At 40.6% G+C, this 23,674-nt stretch overlaps 2 protein-coding genes across 3 annotated transcripts; one reads left to right on the forward strand and one right to left on the reverse strand.

The window, feature by feature from the left end:
• Positions 1-10,040: 10,040 nt before the first annotated feature.
• Positions 10,041-15,577, forward strand: p4htmb (prolyl 4-hydroxylase, transmembrane b). Its single transcript, XM_079683041.1, has 9 exons — positions 10,041-10,898; positions 11,004-11,085; positions 11,910-12,100; positions 12,210-12,306; positions 12,679-12,841; positions 12,919-13,104; positions 13,327-13,417; positions 13,584-13,707; positions 14,794-15,577. Exons 1-9 carry the CDS (start codon positions 10,566-10,568, stop codon positions 15,006-15,008), a joined length of 1,482 nt encoding a protein of 493 aa, XP_079539167.1. The 5' UTR covers positions 10,041-10,565; the 3' UTR covers positions 15,009-15,577.
• slc26a6l1 (solute carrier family 26 member 6, like 1) lies at positions 15,108-23,585 on the reverse strand. Of its 2 annotated transcripts, XM_079683037.1 has the most exons (19): positions 22,182-23,585; positions 21,882-22,021; positions 21,604-21,714; positions 21,220-21,395; positions 20,968-21,132; positions 20,241-20,393; positions 19,867-19,949; positions 19,401-19,548; positions 19,174-19,287; positions 18,788-18,865; positions 18,572-18,667; positions 18,330-18,436; positions 18,090-18,159; positions 17,916-18,008; positions 17,339-17,449; positions 16,563-17,021; positions 16,090-16,144; positions 15,856-16,001; positions 15,108-15,770 (listed from the first exon to the last, which is right to left on the reverse strand). In XM_079683037.1, the coding sequence occupies exons 1-19, from the start codon at positions 22,316-22,318 to the stop codon at positions 15,744-15,746; spliced, it is 2,469 nt and encodes an 822-aa protein (XP_079539163.1). In that variant the 5' UTR covers positions 22,319-23,585; the 3' UTR covers positions 15,108-15,743. The 2 variants fall into 2 exon arrangements, with proteins under 2 accessions (XP_079539163.1, XP_079539162.1); XM_079683036.1 differs by having other exon boundaries at positions 18,330-18,667.
• Positions 23,586-23,674: the final 89 nt, after the last annotated feature.

A 23,674-nucleotide genomic window follows, 5' to 3' on the forward strand; every position in this document is an offset into this window, starting at 1 on the left:
GTGTCCGCTGCTCCAACCCAACTCTCGTCGATCCTCCAGCGCCACCCGACCACTCGTCGGACAGCTCCGAGTCGGCTTCTTCTTCTTCTACTTCTTCGCCTTCTTCTTCTTCTTCTTCTTCTCCTCTCGGTTTTTTGGCGGATTGCAAACCACTTTAAGGTGCATACCGCCACCTCCGGAGTCGGCTTGATTCGGTTTGCATTTATTAAGAATGCACACATTTGTTTAATCGTTAATGTCAGATATGTACTAAGTAAATACATTTGTTCCTGCTCAAGATTAGATTCAACTTTATTGTTATTGCATATATTACAGGTACTGAGACAACGAAATGCAGTTTGGCTTCCAACCAGGAGTGCAACAAGCAGAAAAGTAATGTACACAATCTACAGGATAAAATATAGAATTGAATTGAATGATGAATAAACAGTGAGGGGTATGAATACACTAGATATACACAGGAGCCTGTGAGCAGTATGAACAGTGTGTATGAATATGCTAAGATATATAAAGTATGAAAACGGTAAGCAGTGCAAGTATAGTATAACATATATAGATATTAATTTCATGATGATAAACATTGTGGAACAATGATGAAAAATGTGAATGAAAGTGGCGACGTAAAACTGACACAAAACAACAACAAACTTTTGCCGAGCCAATGGAGAGCTTCATCAGCAGCACGGGGTAAAAACCACCAATGAGCGCTCAGCTCGAGATACCAGCGAGTCGTTTCCCATCAAGCATTTCGCCTCCGCAGCCCGTCGGGAGGAACTGCGGCGCCTCGCCTCGCTCTCAAGGCTGCGGGCGTCTTTGTCCCGCGAGATTTCAACGTCTCATGTGAGCGAGCCTCCAGAGCAAGTCGGACAAAATGACTAACCATGCAACGCACGAGCAAGCAGGGTTCCCACGGTAGGCTACCTGGAAAACATGGAATTAATTTTTTCATTTTCCAGGTATGGAAAAGTCATGGAAACTGAGCAAAAGTGAACATTTACATGGAAATAGAAACAGTTGTCCTGGAAATTTTTATTGGATGAGGTGTAAAATAGTAATAAAATGAAACTATTGAGCACAGAATTAAGATGAGTTTATAAAAACCCTTTACATGTGAACAGTTTTTTTTTACTGTAGATAGAAATGGATGATCCCATGTTGTAGACAGGGCCGCCTTAATGCACGGGCTGACCTGGGCTGAAGCCCAGGGGCCTACGGAGATCGGGGGGCCTATCATGTGCCAATTTAAAAAAAAAAATTCAATTTTTTTATTTCGGGTGTTTTTAAAAGAAATATTAAGTAAACAAAGTCTTGGCTTTCAGAATATGAAACTTTCATTTCCAAAATCACACGATAAATACATTTTTGAAGCTTGTAAAGGGAAGACAACAGCTCTCCCTCGCCACTCTGCTGTTCCACAGCGCCGCCCCCCCTCCCTCCACTGAAATTATTAATGTAAGACGTATAGTAATCATAGATAACACGGCAAGGTCCGTTACAGTTTGTCTTCATCTGATTTTAAAAAAACAAAGTCTTGGCTTTCAGAATATTAAACTTGTTTCGGCAAATTCAGATGATAAATACAACTTTGAAGCTTGTAACGGCATAATTACAAGCGGAGAACGGAGTAACTTGACGTCACAGCAGGCATAACAACAGCCGGTGTTTCTCGTGAGTGTTTTCCCCGGGAAACAAACACAATACACACAAACGCAAATATACACAAACACCCACACGTCAGAATGAGAATATGTTTCACATGTGACTTATTCAAATTGCGAGTGATTGAGTGAAGAAAAAGTTTGAGAGTGGCACTCGGAAAAGGAAATTGTTGAGGGAAAAGGAGTTTCGAGACAAGCAGCTGTTACAAAAAATGCCGAAGCTTTCAGGTTATTTTAAACCTGTAGGCCAGGATGAGGAGGAAGGACAGATGAGTTCTGTACCGAGCGGTAGCGGTGCCGGCCGCGGGGCCTCGGAGACAAGTAGGCCGTCTGGTTCTGATAGCGATGGAGTAGCGGGAGAGGAAAAACAGACAGGAGGGACATTATCTGTTGGAGGAGATGGAGAGGACGACGAGGACTTGCTACGTGGAGGGGAGCCAACGGCAACCGGACAAATACATGAGGGAGGCCCGATACGTCACTCATATGGAGGAGAGGACCAGGCGCGTGTAGAGCAGAGTGGAGAAGTGCGATCACAGAGCCTGCCCAGGCTATAAATGACTTTGATTTGTTGTTTAAATAGGGGGCCTACAAAAACTATCAGCCCCAGGGCCTGATGGCAGGTTAAGGCGGGCTTGGTTGTAGAGCATGCTCTTGGCATCCTATATGGTATATTGGATGTTGGAATTTGATGCAGGCAACTTGGTGATATGGACTTTAAAAGTATAGTTTCGGATTGGTGGACTTCAGGAATAATAACGTTACTCGCGATCTCAATAGAAGGGTAAAATGCATTTCCCAGCCAACACGGGAGCCTTGACATCTACAGTGAAACTTCTTATGCAAGTTTATCCTCAAATGTAAGTAGCTGTGTTTTAACTGTGGTAAACTTGGGTTTATCAACGTTAGTTAGTAAGCAGTGCAATCTTGCTAACTAGCTACAATTTGGATTTGTTAATGATGGTTAGCAAGCACATGGAGTGCAATCTTGCTAGCCAACATTCAGTTTGCTAACTAACTAGCTAGTGTTGGCTAGCTTGCATTGCTAGCTAACTACCAATACATTTTCACATTAGGCTGTGACATTACTTCTATACTAGTTGACATGAATAGTCTAGTCTTGATACATTTTGTAACATTCATTCTTATCTATCTACTTTTAGCTATTTTGTGATTTTTCGTTTTTTTCTTAAAAACAATTATACTACTAAATAGGAACATCTGGGGTGAGACATTTTTGAAAAACCATTGATCATGCCTAGACTGATTCTATACATCTATACTGTTAAGCTAAGATTACTAGTGGGGTTGCTGTACTGAGGAACCACAGGCGAACCAGCCTTATGTTTTCCCTTTTAGGTTCATTAGTTTGATTTCCAAAAGATTTTACAGAGTAAGAGTAGGCATACTTCTACGTTTCATTGACTTTTCCTAAAACCGTGTTATTCACCACATTTAGGGGAGTTTGTATTGAATTTGGATTCGTTAATGATGGTTAGCAAGCACGTGCAGTGCAATCTTGCTAGCCAACATTCAGCTTGCTAACTAACTAGCTAGTGTTGGCTAGCTTGCATTGCTAGCTAACTACCAATACATTTTCACATTAGGCTGTGACATTACTTCTATACTAGTTGACATGAATAGTCTAGTCTTGATCAATTTTGTAACATTCATTCTTATATCTACTTTTAGCTATTTTGTGATTTTTCATTTTTGTCTTAAAAAAAATGATACTACTAAATAGGAACATCTGGGGTGAGACATTTTTGAAAAATCATTGATCATGCCTAGACTGATTCTATACATCTATACTGTTAAGCTAAGCTTACTAGTGGGGTTGCTGTACTGAGGAACCACAGGGGAACCAGCCTTATGTTTTCCCTTTTAGGTTCATTAGTTTGATTTACAAAAGCTTTTACAGAGTGAGAGTAGGCATACTACCCCTTCTACGTAAGACTCATAATCTCAAATGTGGGATGCATTACAGGAGTGAGTGACAATGACATGCGGCAGATTCAAGTCACATTGGAAAGATGACTCTCAATACAAGGACTGGATTGGAGAGGTACCAGGAGATGTCCACAAGGCTTATTGTAAGTTTTGCCGCAAGTCATTTGACATCAGCAATATGGTGGTAAATCAATCAATCAATCAATCAATCAATCAATCAATCAATCAATGTTTATTTATATAGCCCAATATCACAAATGTTACATTTGTCTCAGTGGACTTCACAGTTTGTACAGAATATCAGTATGACAATACGACACCCTCTGTCCTTAGACCCTCACATCGTACAAGGAAAAACTTCCAGAGAAAACCCACAGTTTAAAAGGAAAAATGGGAGAAACCTCGGGGAGAGCAACAGAGGAGGGATCCCTCTCCCAGGACGGACAGACGTGCAATAGATGCCGTGTGTAAATTGAAAAGATAGTACATTTGCAACATAGGTAGTCCAAATGTTTGGAAATGCATGTGTGTATAATAGGAAGATGAATCCACGAGGATATCCATCCAGGACTTATGATCCAGGACCACAGCCACGACTCAAGATCCAGGACTCACAATCCATGACACAGGACCGCAGGATCATCCATGACTCCGGATCCCGGCGTATATAGACACCAAAAAGAAAGAAATTTGGGGAAGCTGGGTTAATCGGAACATGAGAGTACACAGGTATAGACAGAGAGAAGGAAGAAGTAAGATGTCCCCCGACAAACTAAGCCTATATCAGCAAAACTAGGGACTGAATCTAATCAGCCCTAACTATAAGCTTTATCAAAAAGGAAGGTCTTAAGCGCACTCTTAAAAATGGATAGGGTGTCTGCCGTCCGAACACAAACTGGAAGCTGATTCCACAAAAGTGGAGCTTGATAAGAAAACGCTCTGGCTCCCATTGTACTTTTAGAGACTCTAGGAACAACCAACAACCCTGCATTCTTGGAACGCAATGCCCTAGTAGGACAATAGGGTATAATGAGTTCTTTAAGGTAAGATGGCGCCTGCCCATTAAGGGCTTTGTAGGCGAGAAGAAGAATTTTAAATTCTATCCTGTGTTCTATAGGGAGCCAGTGTAAGGCAGCCAGAACAGGAGTAATGTGGTCCCTTTTCCTAACTCTGGTTAGTACACGAGCTGCAGGATTTTGAATCAGCTGAAGCGACTTGACTGACTTCTTGGTACACCCTGATAATAAGGAGTTACAATAATCCAGCCTTGAAGTAACAAATGCATGGACTAGTTTCTCTGCATCGTTTTGAGGCAAGATATGCCTGATTTTTGCAATGTTACTTAGATGGAAGTAGGCGGTCCTTGAAATTGATTTTATGTGGGTGTTAAAGGATAAGTCCTTGAGGCAGTCTTGAATTTTATTTAGATGATTAATTTCCTCAGGCTTGATTGATAAATATAGTTGAGTATCATCCGCATAACAATGAAAGTTTACAGAATGATTCCTTATAATATTGCCTAACGGAAGCATATATAGTGTGAACAAAATAGGTCCAAGCACTGAGCCCTGTGGCACTCCATGGCTAACTTTGGTTTGCATGGAAGATTCATCGTTGACACGTACAAACTGAGAGCGTTCAGATAGATAGGACCTAAACCAGCCTAAAGCAGTTCCCTGTATGCCAACTAAGTGCTCTAGTCTTTGCAATAGGATATCATGGTCGATAGTATCAAATGCAGCACTAAGATCGAGCAAGACAAGAATAGAGACAAGTCCCTTGTCAGAGGCTATTAGAATGTCATTTGGTCGCGTCCCTCAAGAGCCATTCAAAAGGACAAACCCACACCAAGTTAGCTGGACAGCTAAATAATGAAAGAAGAATGACAGATTTCTTGACTACAAAAACAGGAGAGGGAACAAGCGGCCCAACAAGCCAGGACATCGAAAGTGGCAGTCAGGTGCCCAGTACCAGCAGTGAACAGCCTCCGGAAAAAGGCTCTGGAACTCAGGGGAAAACATTTTTTTCAAGCCAAGCTGTATTTGAAGCAGAGATTCGCTGGGTCATGAAGATGGTCAGGTCACACTTCTCGTTCAACTCCAACTCTGGCATTTCAAACACTTTTGCTCAGATGTTCCCAGACAGCGAAATTGCCAAACAATTTACATGTGGCGCAACAAAATCGGCTTACCTTTTATGTTTTGGCTTGTATCCTCATTTTAAAGAGCAGCTGATCGAAGACGTAAGAAAAGCAAAGTGTCATGTAGTGTCTTTTGACGAATGCCTTAACAAAGTGACACAAACAGAACAGATGGATATCATTCTGCGCTACTGGAGGGAACGCGAAGGGAAAGTAGCTGTGTGTTACTTCACTTCAGAGTTCCTAGGACACACTCAGGCAGAGAAGCTCTTGGAGAGTATCAACAGATCCCTGTCACCTCTGGACCCCAAGAAGCTCCTGCAAATATCGATGGACGGCCCTACAATGAATTGGAAGTTCTTAAGAATATTCCAAGAGGACAAGAGCAAAGAGGACCCAGATGCACCAAAGCTCATCAACCTGGGAAGTTGTGGTCTGCATGTTGTGCATGGAAGTTTCCAGACCGGAGAGAGGGAAACAGGTTGGAAAATCGGAGATGCGCTGAGAGCGCTTTGGCAGGTGTTCCATGACTCGCCAGCAAGGCAAGAGGATTTCAGTGAGCTGACTAAAACGGCAAGATTTCCTCTGAAGTTCTGTGCCACTCGATGGGTTGAAGACTTGCAAGTTGCTGAGCGGGCAATCGAAGTGTGGCCAGCTGTGATGGCGTACATCCACAGCCACAAGAAACTTCCGAAGAGTAAAGTGCCAACATCCGCATCCTACTTGACAGTCAAGAAGGCAACCGAAGACCCTCTTTTCCTGGCTAAACTTGAGTTTTTCGCTTTTGTTGCAAGACAGCTGAAGCCTTTTTTGAAGGTATTTCAGACAGATGCCCCAATGGTGCCATTCTTGGCAAAGGAGCTCCAAAGCACCCTGACAGGCCTGCTGTCATGCTTTATCAAGAGAGAAGAGCTGGCAAAGATCAAGACACCTCTCCAGCTCACTAAACTGGGCCCCAAGAGAAGCAAATCCATGTCCCACTCAAACACCTGGACATAGGATTTTCAACCAAGCAGGCTTTGCAGAAGGCATCTGAGAAGCTCCAGGAAAATCCAGTGAAAATCGTGGAGTTCAAAAAAGAATGAGTCTCCTTACTCGCAATGACTTGCAAGAAAATTATGGAGAGAAGTCCTCTCATGTATCCAGCTGTGCGGCATATGAGGTCCCTTGACCCTGTGATGATTGTGACGGAAACCGAAAGTACAACAGCAATGTTTGAGAAACCCCTTTAGGTTCTCCTCAATGCTGGATGGTGCCCTGCCACAGAGTGTGACAAAGTCCTTTCTCAGTATAAAGCATTCTCACTCGATGTCAACACAAACCACAAAGCAGAGTTCCAAGAATTTGTTTACAGCTGCAGACTTGATGAATTCTTCGGAAGATATCTCAGTGGCAAAGAAGAGTATGCAGAACTGTGGAACATCATGCAATGTCTCTTCACGCTGTCTCATGGACAAGCTGCAGTAGAAAGGGGGTACTCGGTTAACAAGGATATGCTTGTTGAAAACCTACAGGAGAAGACGCTAATAGCAATGCGCTTGGTCCACGATGCAATGGCTGGGCACACAGATAGAGCTCTTCCAAAAGACCTCAAACAACACTGCAGAGGAGCAAGGACAAGATATGAGATGTATCTGGAAGACCAGAAGAAGTTGAGAGAGCAAACCACTAAAGAGAAGAAAAGAAAGGAGCTCTCCCAGGAAATCCAGAAAGTGAAAACAAAGCGGCAAAAAGTAATGACTAGCGCTGAAAGAATGGAGAAAGAAGCACATGAAATGGCAGTCATGGCAGAGAGGAAGCACGATTTTACACTGCTGTCAAAATCAAATGCCTATCGGAAAGGGGTTGCTGATAAAAAGGAAGAGGTGGCAGCTCTAGACAAAGCCCTGAAAGAGCTGCAAGAGCCTGTCAATAAGTTAAAGCAATGAGGTATGCGCAATAGCCTTTATGGATGTATGAAAGATTGTAATATTTATTGGTCACCCTCCTAAAGACAAATATAACACCATTTTAGCTTATGGAGATGACCAATTTTAACTCAAAATGACATTCTGTTTCAGATCTTCAGACTGTAGAGAGGAGGAGGAAGAGGAGTGGAGAGGGGGAGGAGCCAGGGGGGCACAGAAGGAAAGAGGGAGGAGGAAGAGAAGAGGGGCGAAGATGAAGGAGGAGAAGAAGAGGAGGATAAGAGAGTAGAGGATGACAGAGGAAAAGGGAGAAGAGTGGAGAGGAGTTGAGAAGAGTAGGAAGAGAAGACAGGAGCGGACACAAGAGGGGAGGTGTGGAGAGAAGAGGACAGGATGAGATAGGAGAGGAGTGGAAGAGAGAACATATATCAATCCCAGTGCTCATGTGTTTCAAAGTTCCAGTTCAATGAATTGTTGTTCATCTACAGCTTGTTGCATTATTTCATGCATTGATATTATCAATAAGACATAATATCTAAGCATTTACAATGTAGACTTGACTGGCACATCTTTTAATTCAAGTAAGTAGTCAGGTGTCCTAGGGGGTTGTGTGTGTGAGGGGAGGGGGGCGCGGATGGGGGCGGAAAGCTTCAGGGGCCTATAGATCATCACTTAATATGGTACCTGGAAAATCAGGAGGTAGCATGGACATTTTTTTAAAGGCAAGCGTGGGAACCCTGGCAAGACGTTGATCGAAATTGCGCAGGTCTGCGCAGGTCTCGCTTGTCTCAAACAAGCCTACTATTTGTCTGTGAGAGTGTCCCCCCCTTTCTCTCGATGCTGCTCTAATTGTGAGAGCAGCAGCCCGGGGTGTGTCTGCTTGCTCTCTTCTCTAATGCCTGAAGAAAAAGGAGTGGGTTTAAATAAGGAGTAGACGATCAATGAGTGATCTGAAGTTGAAATGAATACATCGAAAATGTATAGATCAATGTGTGATTTGATGTAGTAGATATATTGAAATAAATAAGAAACTATAATTTGTTGTCTTTAGCATAGTTTTTGTAGGAGCCAGACGTCACATTGTGGTTTTGATGAGATGTTTTGAGAACTGATTGCTACTGTTGCATTGTATTGTGAATTTCATGGTATTTGTCATTTAACTAAAAAATGTGCTTAATTATATTTCAAGGAAAAAATTATATTACATACAGTAACCTTAGGGGAAAGTAAAAAGAGGTTTACTGAGTATATGAAGTACATTAAAGTTAAGGCTTTATTCAAATTAAATATAATAGTGGATTTTTCCACCTAGATTAGACATAGACAGAGGAGAATTTGTTAGACATGAAATAACGAACTCACTGTAAGGAATAAATATATATTATTAATGTTATTTGGGAGTAGTATTTATCATATAACAGTTACTCTCAGTTGGGGGTTGTTTAAAGTAGATAGGAAACTGAAAACGCAAACAATTCACCAGAATTGTGTTTTTAAGTTTATGAAGACAGAGTAGAAAGTAAAAAGAAGGTTTTATAAGTTTGTCAATCAGAAGGAAGCTGTTAATGTTTAAGCATGACAGAGGTCCTGCACGAGGTTTGCTCCAGGCATCTCACACAAGTTCTAAACATAGAGTGATAATGTATGTACCCATTGATTGGATGTGCAGAAAGGATAAATAATAAGGTTTCATGAGTGAGTTTCGGTGCAGTAATCTGTTAGCATTTTTCGCTCGTTGCTAATTCAGAGGCTCAGCGTTAGCATTGTGGGGCTTTTTAAACATTTTTTTTTTTTAAATGATCAGTTAGATGAGTTTCTTCCCGTTATATGGATATAAAACATTCATAGTTTATTAAATGTTAAGATGCCCTCAGACACTGTTTCCTGCAAGATGTTGAGGGAGGGCCCCGGTACCGGGGTCTCTCGGGCTTAACAGATATGTCGGCATCGTTTAGAAGCTCTTTCACTGGGTTTCACAAGTAAGTACATTTACATATTTCTACCTGTCTCAGAAGTTGTACCCTTTGAGCGAAACTAAGATGGTCACCGGAAGTGACAACTATTTTTGTCCATATTTGCTACATATTTTGGAAATATGATCAAAAGTTTGTTTTTGTAATCCTTTTTCTAACATGCCCCTGGGGCAAACCACAGTAGTCAATGCAATATTAAAAAAAGAATACAAAAAAAAGTTCAAAGATAATAAAAAGAAGAAATTAATCATTATTGCTAAATGTGTAACTGTATGAACTAACATGGTTACAGGTAGCACTTTCCTTACAAATGGGATCTATATTGTTACAATATGTCATATTTTGTTTCGAGAGATTAAAAATGTATCAGAGAGAGGTGGTGTATTATTTGTTTAGTTCACCAGAGGTCAGTATTGCACAGTCGGCATACTGTTGATGTGAACAACGGAGCTCGGTCGTAAATAGTAGAATATGCTGCACAGCCGTGGTGTTTTGTATTTTATGTTCACAGGTCGTGCTTCTTTTATTTTTAAGGGTAATCATCGTACTCTGTTGATGCTGGATCAGGTTTATGGAGCCGGTTTGTGAGATGCGCTCCGCTGTGTTTTTGGGTGCGCAGTGCGCTTTGCTCCCGCTGCTGACTGGGACTGCTGCAGTGTAAACAACACTGTCCGAGCCTGCTGCTGTCTGTGGACCAAAAGCACAACGACACATAGCCAATGATAGTGGACTCTTCATCTTAAACGAGAACATGTATTGTCATGAATGCTCCGTGTTTTTTTTCAGTGCAGCGGAGGAACTGGCTTTCTTTTTTTAATCAAACTGTCAGTCTGCACATCTGCTACCTTTAAGAAACAACCAGATGCTCATTACATCGTTTGAGTAGTTGCATGTATTTTGCTGCTGAGGAAGTATCGTCTCCTCGATTTTCGGGAAAATGAGCGACAACCAGGAAGCATCAGATGCTGAGGACACGACACCGTCCGAGAGCGCGACCTTGCCGCTCCGGCCGCACTCCGACCGCCCCACTTGCAACAAGACCGGCGTGTGCTCCCGCTCCTACTTCGTAGTAGTGATGGTGTTTTTTCATGTATACATCATCAATGTTATTGCACTGCTGTTTTACGTGCACTACAATAGCGGGCAGGAAGATACCAGCCAGGGTCGTGATGCTCCGAGCAGCAACCAACAGCAGCCCGAGTCGCCACGTCCGCCATCAAAGCCCGAGTTTCTGCGCGTCAGTTCTCTGACAAGGATCGAGGGGATTAGGGTGAGTAATGTGAACATGTTTGCATCAATCCCACTCTTTCATTTAGTGTGTTTCTCTCTTAAACACTGTAGCAGCACTACATCACTTCTCTGATCTATCTCTCAGGTGGGACACGTCCAAAAGGTGTCACTGATGCAAAACAAAGTGCATGAAATGAGGACTTTGAGTATGAAACCTCTGCTTTTTGGTAAGAAACAAAGCACCCGTGTATCAAAACAAATTTGCAGCACACCCACATGAGCCTTCATTGCATAGCGGTAGGCCTAAAGCTTCAGTAAAGAGGCTTATTTTTCTTCTCCTCAAATCAAACATTCATTCATAACACTCTCCACCCCCAAACACATAACCTAGTTAACAGATATGTGCATGCTGAGGTCATATGCAATATAACATATGTCAATAGGTCCTGAGGCAACTACTGCAATTAAGGGCGTAGAGCTGACTGGCTACAGAGCAGATAAACATCTGTCCCTAACATAACTAACAATATAAAACATACAAATTAGGTTTTTAGAAGTAAAGATGGCACAAACGTTTTAAAGCAAAAACATTTAGTATACCCAACTGTTTTTATTTACATTTTTTGTTCTCTTTATTAGTGTTATGTAAAAAATAATTATTAAATAATATTAGTTAATATTAATTATTATTAATATTAATTATTGTTGTTGTTATGTAAAACATAGATCAACTATACAGTAGGGTTATATAACTGTTCTAATGTTTGTATTATTGTTCACGCCAGGCATCATGGGTCTGCATTGTTTTTAATAAAATAAACTATCATTTTGAGTGTCAATTAAATGCTGATTATTTTCTCGAATAAACCCTTAAAAGAAACAAGAAATGACACAAAGGACAGGTTTAAAAAAATATTTGAAAGGTGACTAATTAGCAAATCCTTCAAGTGGAGAAAGGTTTTGAATATAAAAGCAATGATGTTTTATCTTCTTTTAACCCAAGAGTAGTTACTCTGTGTGTAACTTCATTTGTCTCTGTGTTTGTCTGCAGAGATCCCTGGGTTTTTGTCGGATGATGAGTGCCGTGTTGTGATGCAGCTTGCACAGCTAAAGGGTCTAATGGAGAGCCAGCTGATGGTGCAGGAGGGTCAGGAAGAGCTGGCTAAGGAGCTCAACCTCAGTCCAGACGAGATCTTCAACCTTCTTGATATCAACCAAGATGGACAGTTGCAGCTTCATGAGGTGTATGTCTGTTTGTGGATCGTGGGCATGTTCTGTATTCATGTATGACATGCACTAGTTTTTGGTTCAGAGTTAACTCATCCTGTCTTTACGATCGTGCCTCCAACAGATACTGACTCATTCTCGAGTAAGGGACGGCATCTGGCTCACACCGGAGAATCTGCGAGAAATCTATACTGGTCTCAAAGCTGACAAGGATGGCGATGGTAAAAATTGGGCAAAGAAACTGCACTTGTTTTACAGAAATATATCTATTTCCATTTTAGATTTATTTTTTACCCCAATGTTAAATTAGTCAACTTATTTAAATATAATTCAACAATATTATTGTTTTAATTTCTATTACAAGGATTATTATTTATACTAATGATTTGATTAAAGGTTTGTTGTATCTGCATTTGACCTAACAGAAAGAGCCTCAGCAAATAACCCTATATTTCCATTTATTCCAGTTAATACAAATTGAAGTTTCCACTTTGAATATTCCCAGGATTTTCAACGCTAAGTGTCAATGAAGCATGAAATTAAAACGTACCCAAGGCATCAGGTTGATATTTGCATTCACATATCCTGGACAGGTTTGCTGAGTCTAGAAGAGTTCAGGCTTCTGAGCAACGATGCCTTCCAGCGCTTCCTGCTGCAGCGAGGGGTGAAGAGGAGTCAGCTGGTGAGGAACAGCAGACACACGTGGCTGTATCAGGGCAAAGGAGCACACCAGGTCCTCCAAGACATCAAGACGAAGTAAGCAAATCTATTCCTGTAATAACTCGGTTATCACAAATAACCATTTTAACATATTTTTTCTTCACCTTTCTCAGGGTGACTCGCCTCACTCGGCTCCCTCCCTCATTAGTGGACCTCAGTGAGCCGCTACAGGTGGTTCGGTATGAGCAGGGAGGACACTACCATGCCCACCATGACAGCGGCCCTGTGTATCCTGAAACTGCCTGCACACACACACGTCTCGCGGCCAACACCTCCACTCCTTTCGAGACGTCTTGCAGGTGAGACAACAGTGTGTAGGCCAACCAGATCTGAATTAATCTGTGCAGTGTGATTACTAAACTCCATGTTGAAAGCCTGCATGGTAGTTTGTGGGATTTAACTTGGGAAAAATGTGTATGCTTGTCTACTGCTTACAGTGTTTGTACAGTATGTGTTTGTTTGTTTGTTTGTTTGCACCAAATGTGTGTGTGTGTCAATTTAAATCTGTGTTGCACACCTAGGTACATCACAGTTCTCTTCTACCTGAACTCTGTTGAGGGGGGCGGGGAGACCGCATTCCCTGTGGCAGACAACAGGACCTATGATGAAGTGGTGGGTAATTGTGTGTGGGCCTTGAAATGTGTAGGGAGAGCCTTGGGAAAGTATTGTGTACACACTGTGCATGTCTTTCATATCTGTGTTAACTCACATGTTTGGCAGTGAGTGCAAGGCTTGGACGTTCAGAAAACAGTGTCACGGAGTTTAGTGTGTGTTTTAGTCCCTCATACAGAATGATGTGGACCTTTTGGACACCAGAAGGAATTGTGACAAGGGTAACCTGAGGGTGAAACCTTCCAAAGGGACAGCTGTTTTCTGGTACAACTATCTTTCGGATGGAAAAGGTAGGATTCCCATTAAAAATCACACTTTTTAACATTATGTGGCAATAAAGATGCTAATCAGCAAACACTCATTTCAATCAATTTAATAGAGCACATTTAGAATTTTATTTTAAATTAACAATTTTCCCGTATACACATTCCAGCGCAAATATCAAAAGGTAAAGTCTGTTGACATATAGTTTTCAAAACCTTACACAATATTATTGAAAAGTAAACAAGACTTTCAGTCCTCAGCTCAGATCGCAGCTCTTCAAATGTTAAATGCTAGGTAAATGCTAATGTCTCTATGCTAATGTTCATCAGGACAATCCAAACGTGTTAGCATTCGCCATTTAGCACTAAACACACAATACAGCTGATCCAGTTATTTGAATTTGACACATTAGCCTCATTGTAGCACTAGATTACAAGTCAGAGGATCACCAAATGCATTAGGATACTTTCCAGAAAACATGAATTTCTGTTTACAAATGTCACTGAGTAATTGAAAACTCTGACCTAATCATTACACCAGATAAAAAGGCCTGAGGGGCATCAAAGTGTCACATTCAATCCAATAGTTGCAGAGATATTTAGTCAAAACGATTGGCCAGCATTGCCATCCCCATAGGCTGCCTGTTAGCATACAGTAAATCCTAAAATTGTATTTTAAATGTCATACATCTTGGCAATTCACATGTAAGTATCACAATTTGGTGGCACAAAATTAGAGTAAACATATTAACTGGAGTCAAAGTGTTCAGATTAAAAATTAGTGTTGTAAAGATTGAAGGTTATCTAGAAAGACAGCTACAAACTGTAAGAATACAGCAAAGTCTGAGTGCACTATGGTTGATTTCTAGTAAAACTAATAAACTCAGGTGTTAGCTACAAGAAAACAACTTCATTATCTTTGTCAACCTATCATGACCAAGCGGTTTTGTAACCAGAACATCAGTGTGAGCCCTACAAAACAGACAAAGGAAGTTGCTCATAAACATTAAAGGATATATCATGCTCATTTTCAGGTTCGTAACTTGTCGGGGGAGCTGAGCGAAATCTGAATAGCTTGTTGAGTTAAATTATTTTTTTTTTCTCTCTCAAAAGGTTGGGTAGGAGAGCAGGATGAATATGCTCTGCATGGAGGGTGCATGGTCACCCAGGGCACTAAGTGGGTTGCAAATAAATGGATCAACATCGACCCGGATTACCAGCGGCAGGCTCGCTACCAGCAGCTGGTTTCACAGCAGCCAGAGGACGATGATGAAGATCTGACTCTAAACCAGGACACGCAGAGTTCTGATATCCATCAAGACTTGTAGCTCATAAACCAAAATGAAAAAGAAAACCTACCTAGCCTTCCTCAGTCATGTGCACAAAGTCTTTGGCAACATCCTCTGTGGCCAGTATGTGGAGACAAGTTTTATTCAGGGAATGAGGTCACAGTGGGTTTATGCAACTGTAAAGAGATGCTTTTATTAAGTATTGCTCGGATATTGTTATCCTGTTATTTTTTAATCCCTCATAATTTACCATTTTAGGAATGTTGTATTAGAAACTCTTTAAAAGAGTTAGGACAAAAAAAATTCCCTTTGCATGCATTAGCTCCACAGATGTAGCTGTTGCTATGAGCAGAAATTGCACTTGAAAATTGAAATGGCTACTGTAAACATTTCAATGTCCTACGTTGTTATTGCTGCCATTACCAAAAAAGGCTGACACACTGTCACCGTGATGCATGTTGTCTAGTGTTTGTTCTTTGGATTCCTCGTTATTTTCTACCAAATTCTTCTTCAAAGGTATCGTTAGGGTGTTTCGTGGATTTTATTTATTTTTTCTCTACAATGCACTCTATCTCTCTTCCACATTGAATAAAAACTCAATAAAAGATCATGTGTCATCAGTTTTCCTACTTGAAAGATAAGATGTATAAATATAACACAACACTTGTCCATCATTACTTTATAAATACAATTCCATAAAATATTTGGACTGCCCCCCCCATGTTGAGACATTTTTTACATCTTCAGCACTGGATGTCCTCTGGTTAAAACCCCTTAAAGTTTTGTGCCATCGTATGTATCCTGAAAACAGAAAGCAGTTTAGTTTAATCAAAATGTTAAGTATCAATCTTGCACGTCAACCTGGACATCAGCTGCACATACTCACCACTGATGGCTCGTATCTGGGGATAGATGTGGCTCCGCGGTGGTTCAGACAGTAGAGCACAGCATCGTGAACAGAGACAAAAAGACTTCTCTTTGTAATCGTCTCAGAGAAGAAGTCACCAAGCTCTAATTGTTCCACTACAGGGGCTGAGGAAAAAACTTTTTACATACAATTTACTACCACAGTGGAGACTTTTCATGCAGTGCAGGCTTCAGGAAAAGTGGGTTCACTTACCTTGACAACAAGCAATGTAGATATCTACATCAATCTCACTGAAGTCATGGATAATCTGCAAAAAGGAAAATTCAGAATATGTATGCTGTTTGTTCCCCATCAGTTGCAACTAATCACCCTTATTAATTATCTCACAGTTAATCATCATGTAACAGTTAAAGAGTACTATACATTATGTATATAATAAACTCCCATTTCAGTGACATCAACACCAAGACAAAGTTAAATCAAAATCAGTTTTGTTTGTGCTGAAGATTTGTCATTCCCTTATTAAAAAGGATAGCAAGGATTTTTTTTATCCTTAGCAATATAATTATATGTCAGGTCCAGGTGTTTTCAGATCTGCAAGTAAAAAACTCAACAGAATATAACATAGGTCGAGTAATTTAAAGATATTGTAATACGGAAATTTTCGAATGACAACTTTAAAGGCATTTGTCCTTAAATGAAATATTTCTCACTTTAGTACTTACATTTTTGATAGTCTTGATTGCCACTATGTCAATGAAGTTAGCTGTGGAGAGGTCGATAATGATTGAGTGAATATCCCAGCTCCACTTCCCCAGTGACCCAAGAGAGATGCGCTCCAGATCGCGGCTGAGCGTGTCATCGCTGCTGGAGTCCAGATCGCGGCTGAGCGTGTCATCGCTGCTGGAGTCCAGGGTGGTGGTGTCCCCCTCCTGCAGCTCGGAGATGGACCCTAAGCTGGTGCAGTCTGGTTCTCCTCCCTTCAGGTACTCCCATCTGTCGGGGGTTCGAGGAGTAGTTGGGATGATGAACACTGTCCCGTTCTCCCTCTCAGTGCAGCCCTGCTGCTCTCTGTCTGTAACATCCCCGTCCACACAGGTGTTTCTCCAGCTGCCGGCCTCTTCCTCCACAGAGAACACCGGCGCTCCAGATAGATGTTTAGCTGCCCTCTGTGCTGCCCGTCTCTGAAGAGGGGTACGAGAAACAAATCAGTCAAGCTCCTTTTAACAAAGCAGACTTTTTTGGTAGCTTGTTCATTGGTCACCTGTAGTTTTGTCCAGTGTTACTCTTCAGCCATTTACTTTTACATTTACTTTTCGAGTAATTTACTAATCTAAACAATTATCGACCAGCGATATTTACATTTCATAGATAAAGCAATTCATTGACATCATTAATAAATAATTTGATCACCATTTGCAGCCCTACTTTTTTTAATTCACAGGATTTGGGTGCAAAGTATTATTTTTGCAGTTGTATTATACATCTCAAGCGTACACACCTCTTTTTTGGCTTGCCTTTGTGCCCGCCTTTCGGCCCTCCTTTCTCTACGTCTCTGTTTGGCCTCCTGCCTCTTCTTATAGATAATCATTTTACTGATGTCAAGCCCACTCTGAAAAAAGATCAACAAGAAAGATAATACATAATCTGCATCTTTTAAAAATATTAAAGAACAAGATATTTATGCTTTGTCTAAAGTCAAAGATGAATCTTGATTGGGCCAAATTTGACCCAGAGTCACCCAAAACAATTCTGCTGGGTCTTCCCAGACCTGAACACCAAATTATACACTTTTTTTTTAGAGACCTTCAGACTTGGCTAAAATGGTCAAAATCAGTTTTGTAGTGTTTATATAGCTGTTGTGGAGGATATCGTGAAGCCTTGTTTCGATACAAAAAAACTAGAGCGTAGTTATTATATAATTTTATCTTGAAACGGGTCACGAGAGACCCGAACACAACATAAGGGTTAACTGAATATCTTTTGGTTTGGGGAATGGTATGATAAAGCAAAGCATTTGAAGGTGGCCTATTGGACTGATTCTTGTTCTTTGTTTTTCACTATGAAAGAGAACAAACCTTTTCTTTCAGAGCCTCGATGTACAGATCAGCATTGGCAAAATAAACTGTAGCTGAGGAGCGAAATATAGTAACACCAGGAACATCTCTCGCCTGTAAAAAAGCAAAAGGTTATTCACATTTTTCTTGTGAGTGTGGGAAAGATCTTATTTACGGTTAGTCCTCTTGTTTCACCTCTCTGTGGGTCTCTATATCCACATACAGTTCTGTACCTGGAACGTTTCCCAGAACAGAGTATGTTGGCCTTAAAGGAATAAAAGACAACAAAATATTATGTTTCTATACAGTATTATTTTTATAATCTGGCTACATTTGCATCCTAACACCATTGGCTTATATGTGTATTCCCACATACACAGTATAACTCAGATACTGAAGTGAGAAATAATATGATAAAGTTCAGAAGAGTCTTACATCTGAGTTCTGAAAATGACAGTCAGCAGAGCAAAGAGGATGGATGCTGCCAGACCCAGATCCAGATTGAGCAGCAGTGTTGACACCCAAGTGACCAACCACACCATCTGGGGGGGGTGCAGCATGATAATGAAAAGGAAACAAGAACAATGGCTGTTTCTAGATTCGACACCACACTTGATTATGTTGCAGTTGTTTCTTGTAGGGGTATTGTTTAAATGAATAATAATTGAACCTCTCACCAGATCGATCTTGCTGCGTTTCCACAGTGTAACAATGTCCGAGTGCTGCTTGAACATGCCCTTTAGGTTTACAAAGACAATCGCTGCAAGGACAGCCTGAAACAAACACAACCAACATGATTAATAAGAACAATCCATTGCAATAACATCTCATGCATTATAGATATTAACTTGAAGTCTACTTTGTAGTGAAGAGGAGTGTTAGAGTAACAGAACCTTTGGCAGCTCCTGGAACAAGGGTCCAAGTTTCAGTATAGTCACCAACACAATTAGAGACGAGGCAACGGCGGCCATCTGCAATAAAAACATGAAGTTTCTGGTTGTTTTGAACTATTTGTGTTCAGATCAGTAATGATAACATGGTGACAAAAATAACAATGTTGCTGTATTTTGAAAGCCAATAAAAAAGTGTTTGAGTACGGTCAGTTTTCGATTTTCCTAAGTACACAATGTGGTTTTATTTAATTAACATTATTTGCTTTTTACTCTTACTCAATCGTCCTTAAATGGGTCATAATAGAGTATAACTATTGCATGTTGCATGTTCACAGTACTTGTGAGGTCAAGCTGATATAATCTTGTTACTTCTGCTGCTCACTCACTTGAGTTTTCCCTCCGGTGGTTTCTTGAATCAGACTTCGAGACATAGAGGAGCAGACGGAGAAGCACTGGAAGAATCCTCCCACCGCATTACTGAGACCCAGCGCCACCAGCTCCTGAAGCAGGGTGGAGAAAGAAACATTTGAATGAGAAGAGAAATAAGGTTTGAGAAATTGATTGTACACTAAAGGTATCTGCAGAAATAAAGCTTATTAAAGACATTATTGACCTGGTTGCTATCAACCTTGTATCCATGTTTCAGTGCAAATGTTTTGCCAAGTGAAATAGATATGGCATATCCAACCATGGCCAATGCAAAAGCATCTCCAATAACCTCTCCAAAGAGACTTGCATCTGGAACACTTGGAGGACTTAGACTGGCGAAAAGGTAGAGGCAAAAATAAATCAGTTAGTAATAAACAATAGAGCTTCAACGTTTAAAGGTATAAACAAAGAAAACAATCCCCATCAATAGATGAAGAATACAATTTCATAAAAAAAGTAGAAACGCTATTTTCAGCCTCTAGGTTTGGTGCTGACAATTACAAACATACAAATGATAATTGATTAATCTCAAAAATAATCAGCAGATTAGTGGGAAATTAAAATGATTGTTGGTTGCGCCTTGCAAAACAAGATGGGGAATGTGACTCAAAAAAGAATGACAGCAGTATAAAATAAATGGAAATGCTTACCCACTAGGAATTTCTCCAACAACTGAAATAGTGTAGTTTCTGTTCAAGTGGGTATAGGCTGATATCAATGTCCCCGCCACAATCTAAATCCATAATTGGAAATAATAGAGATGAAACCACAAACAACACCTTTGAATCCATTAACAAGAATCATTAAAAACCTGTTAACCATATGCTAGAGGTAAAACTAATGATTAGCCTTAAAGAATCTCAATTTTTGCTGTAAACTGCACAAAGGAGGCACAACTGCTGATTCAGCTGCTTAGCTTTCTGTGTCTGTGCTTTTTCAAGCTGCAACATCAGCAGCAGCAGCGCAGAGCACAGAGGCGATAACACGTAGAGAGGCCAGAGAGTGTGTCGTCTTATCAACTGACTGTGATGAGCTCCACTGGGATCGGCACTGGCAGCTTTGGACTGATGAAAGAGTTGAGCTCCTTCGCTGCAATCAAAAACACCATGGACACAGCGCTGACCCCCAGTGTGGGAAGATGAGTGTAAGGCAGCAAGGAGCAAACATCCTTCAGAGTCTGAAAATGGAAAATAAAAAGCAGTAGGTGGTTATGGCTTAGTCCTGTAAATAATAAAACACATACATGCTTTGACGCACACACCAAATGATTTTGAGTCATAGTAACATCCCTCAAGGGAGACATGTTTTCATACTGGCTTGTTTTCTGTCAGCAGGATTACAGAACTACTGGCTCAATGTTTATTGAACTTTGTGGAAGTGTATTCACGTCTTTCTTGATAAAATAAATTCACCACAGTGAACTTATTGTAAATGTTTTATATCGTTTTTATTCCAATTCAAACCTATATCGTCCCATCCCTAGTATTATTTCATTGATCCCTGATATGTCCAACCTCAGCAATGTCCTGTTTCAAGCCTGAAATACATTACAGTTGGAGATAGTATCTTATAAAAGAAGTATGTGTGATATAAATATATTTTCTTACATAAAAGAGATAACACATTTCAAAGATTTCCAGTTGAATACAAGTTTAAATAAAATTATGACAAACGCACAACAACCTCTTTTGAGTGTGTTAATGTCATTCTTGGTAGGAAGTAATCAGAAGAAATGACTTGATAGTACTCACATACACCATTGAAAAGGGACCACTAAACCGTGTTGGTGAGACTCCAAAGATGTACTTCAGTTGTGCCACCACAGCATGAGCTGAAGCAGCCGTTGTGTAAGCCCGCACCAGAGGCTCAGACAAATACGTTCCCACAAATCCAAACTTCACCAAACCCAGAGCTACCTATGAAAACAATCAGGTATGTAAATGTGAGTTTTGGCAGCTTCAACAACAAAATGGCGTGTTATGATTTCAGTAAAAGGTTCAGACCTGAATTAGTCCTCCTAAGACCGTAGTAGCAACCGCCACCTGCACCCTGTATGAGTCCCTGGCAGGTATGTTCACCTCTGCAGTGACGTTGGTCCCATTTTGTATGAGGAAATTCACATCTGGAGCAAGTCTCTCTGTCACACTGCCCACCATGATGCTGAGCACAGTAAATGTCCCTGAACACAATGAAGAAAAGGCTTATTACAGATGTTGTAATGATAACGGTGTAACGTCTCTCATTTATTATACTGCATATAGCTTATTTTAGCATTTACTTAATATAATAGCATATTTTGGTCAGTTTATTCTAACATATTATTTGTTATATTGTGTACCAGTACTGCTCTATGTGCTCTATTAACTTTCAATCTCTCTTTTGAATACCGATAGAGATATGACGTGATGTTCCAAAAAAGAAGTAGATCAATGCTGGATAGAGGGACGAGTACAGCCCAAATACAGGAGGTACGGAAGCCAACATCGCATATGCCAAACCTGTAAGAAAACACAAGTTTGGTTACACCAATCTCAGTCTTTACTTATGAATATTTGTATGAAGCTTTAGCATTTTACTGAATTAAATGATGGATTAAAGTTGAACTACTCAAGTAGGTTTTTGTCATTCACCCTCTAATTCATGAAATAATGGACCATTGTCATACCTTGGGGCAGGTGCATTATGCCCACACTGATGCCGGAGATGAGGTCTGGCATGCCATAGTCCCAGACTGAGTATTTGGGCAGCCAGTACAACACCGGCAAGCTGCTCATCACGCTGTGTTTCAGTTTGGGTACTGTACATCTGGAGGAGATGTGAAGGATACAGAAACAAGTTTTTATATTGGATAAAGCTTAAAGGACAAATATCTGAAATGGGTCTGTGGTTATCTTTGAATAGAAGATCAGACCATTCATCTACATCTAAAGTAGAGTACATTTGAAAGCCATGAAATGGTTCTTACCTTAGGGAGTCTTTTAGGCGTTCAGTTAGAGAACATTGATTGTCAGAGTGAGATTTTCTCTGTGTTATCTCTTCCAGTCTCTGCTCATCCAGCACCTCCCGCTCCACAATGTATTTCCCAAATCTGCGAGAGTCCATTGGTCTGAATCTTTGCAACTTTTCTTACCCTTTACTACTGATGCTCCTGTTCGTCTGTCACAAGAACAACTGTGCATATGTACACCATATTGCCTAATGGTTAACTAAAGGAGGATGTTAGGTTGGAAAAAGCTAACTGTTGGGGAAAAATGCTCCTTTGCCCTCTGACACAGAGGACCAGCCTTGGCATCTGTTATCTCCCTTAATTAAGGATGGGGCTGCTTCAGCCATATGTTGTTGTTGCCAGGCACCTTTCGGTCAAACATAGTTTATTGTAACGGGGACAAAAGGAACGCTTCCTTTTTGGGGCTTGTTGACTCCAAGGTGTGAAATCTTTGAGGCCATAAGCATCAGTTGCAAGTAATTCAGTGTCCCCATCTGTTTAGTCTATCTAGTCAAGAATGTTGATTACTCTCCTCCAAACTAGTTAAAAGGTCTATCCAGAGACAGGCGCTTCAGAATCGATTGTGGCAACTCTACCGTGTAGTCAGACCTCTGGCTCTGGACATGCTTTGTGAATTCTCCGGCCAATACTCCAAATAAACCATCAGTGTTTGACATCAAAGCTCCAGCTCTCCTCGTGTCTCCTTTTGAGTCTGCATTGCACCACAGAAGTTTCCCCCACACTAAGGATGTCATTATGGTGTTAAAGAGGAAAAATATGAACTCTGGTGAGAGTCAATGGATGTTTGACAGGCATGTTCACATCCTTCCAGTTTTTTTTCCCATTCACTTGCAAAAATGGAGGTAATGAAGCATGAAAAGTCTCCTTATACTCAACACATTGCTCATGGGCAACATCTGAACCAAAATAAAAGAAGTCCAAGTAGTATGTGTGTATGTAGTAGTATGTATACAACACACATGCTTTTCAATAATTCTCCTATTTGTTTAATAACTATGGCTATGGAACCCAGTTGTTGTTTCTTCATTGGTAAAATGTCTCCTCCGTATCTGCTCTATTCTACAAACTGATATTTGAGTAATCGTTCGATATTTTTACATACTTGCTCTGTACCAAGGCCTACAATAATTTCTTTAAAAAATAATACATTGAGTATATAAACTTACTTTTGGTTGGTGCAAAATTCCTGATTTCATTTCTCAAACTTAATGGACAATGTGTGATGATTGCAACATGTGGGCAGAGAGCACACTGGGCCTTTAAGAGAGTGCCGTCATGAAATCTGAATCCGAACTCGAAGCAATGTTTAATTTCAGTCCTTCCAGAGCTGCACACACGTGACTGAGGCAAACAACATGTAACATTACTTTACTCACAAAGTACAACATAATCCCAATAAATCTAATAAGGAATATCAAAATAATTCAATGTATGTCTCTATCATGTCTCAG

The sequence above is a fragment of the Notothenia rossii genome (genome assembly GCF_949606895.1).
Source record: "Notothenia rossii genome assembly, chromosome: 5".
NCBI lineage: Eukaryota > Metazoa > Chordata > Actinopteri > Perciformes > Nototheniidae > Notothenia > Notothenia rossii.

Excerpts from the sequence above, each read along its gene's own strand:
- p4htmb (XM_079683041.1), top strand. The coding sequence starts at position 10,566 with ATGAGCGACAACCAGGAAGCATCAGATGCTGAGGACACGACACCGTCC. Across the intron at positions 12,101-12,209 it reads GACAGTTGCAGCTTCATGAG|ATACTGACTCATTCTCGAGT; the intron begins GTGTATGTCTGT and ends TGCCTCCAACAG. Across the intron at positions 13,105-13,326 it reads CCTTTCGAGACGTCTTGCAG|GTACATCACAGTTCTCTTCT; the intron begins GTGAGACAACAG and ends TTGCACACCTAG.
- slc26a6l1 (XM_079683036.1), bottom strand. The coding sequence starts at position 22,318 with ATGGACTCTCGCAGATTTGGGAAATACATTGTGGAGCGGGAGGTGCTG. Across the intron at positions 18,160-18,329 it reads GTCATTTTCAGAACTCAGAT|GCCAACATACTCTGTTCTGG; the intron begins GTAAGACTCTTC and ends TATTCCTTTAAG. Across the intron at positions 16,145-16,562 it reads CAATCAAGACTATCAAAAAT|ATTATCCATGACTTCAGTGA; the intron begins GTAAGTACTAAA and ends TCCTTTTTGCAG.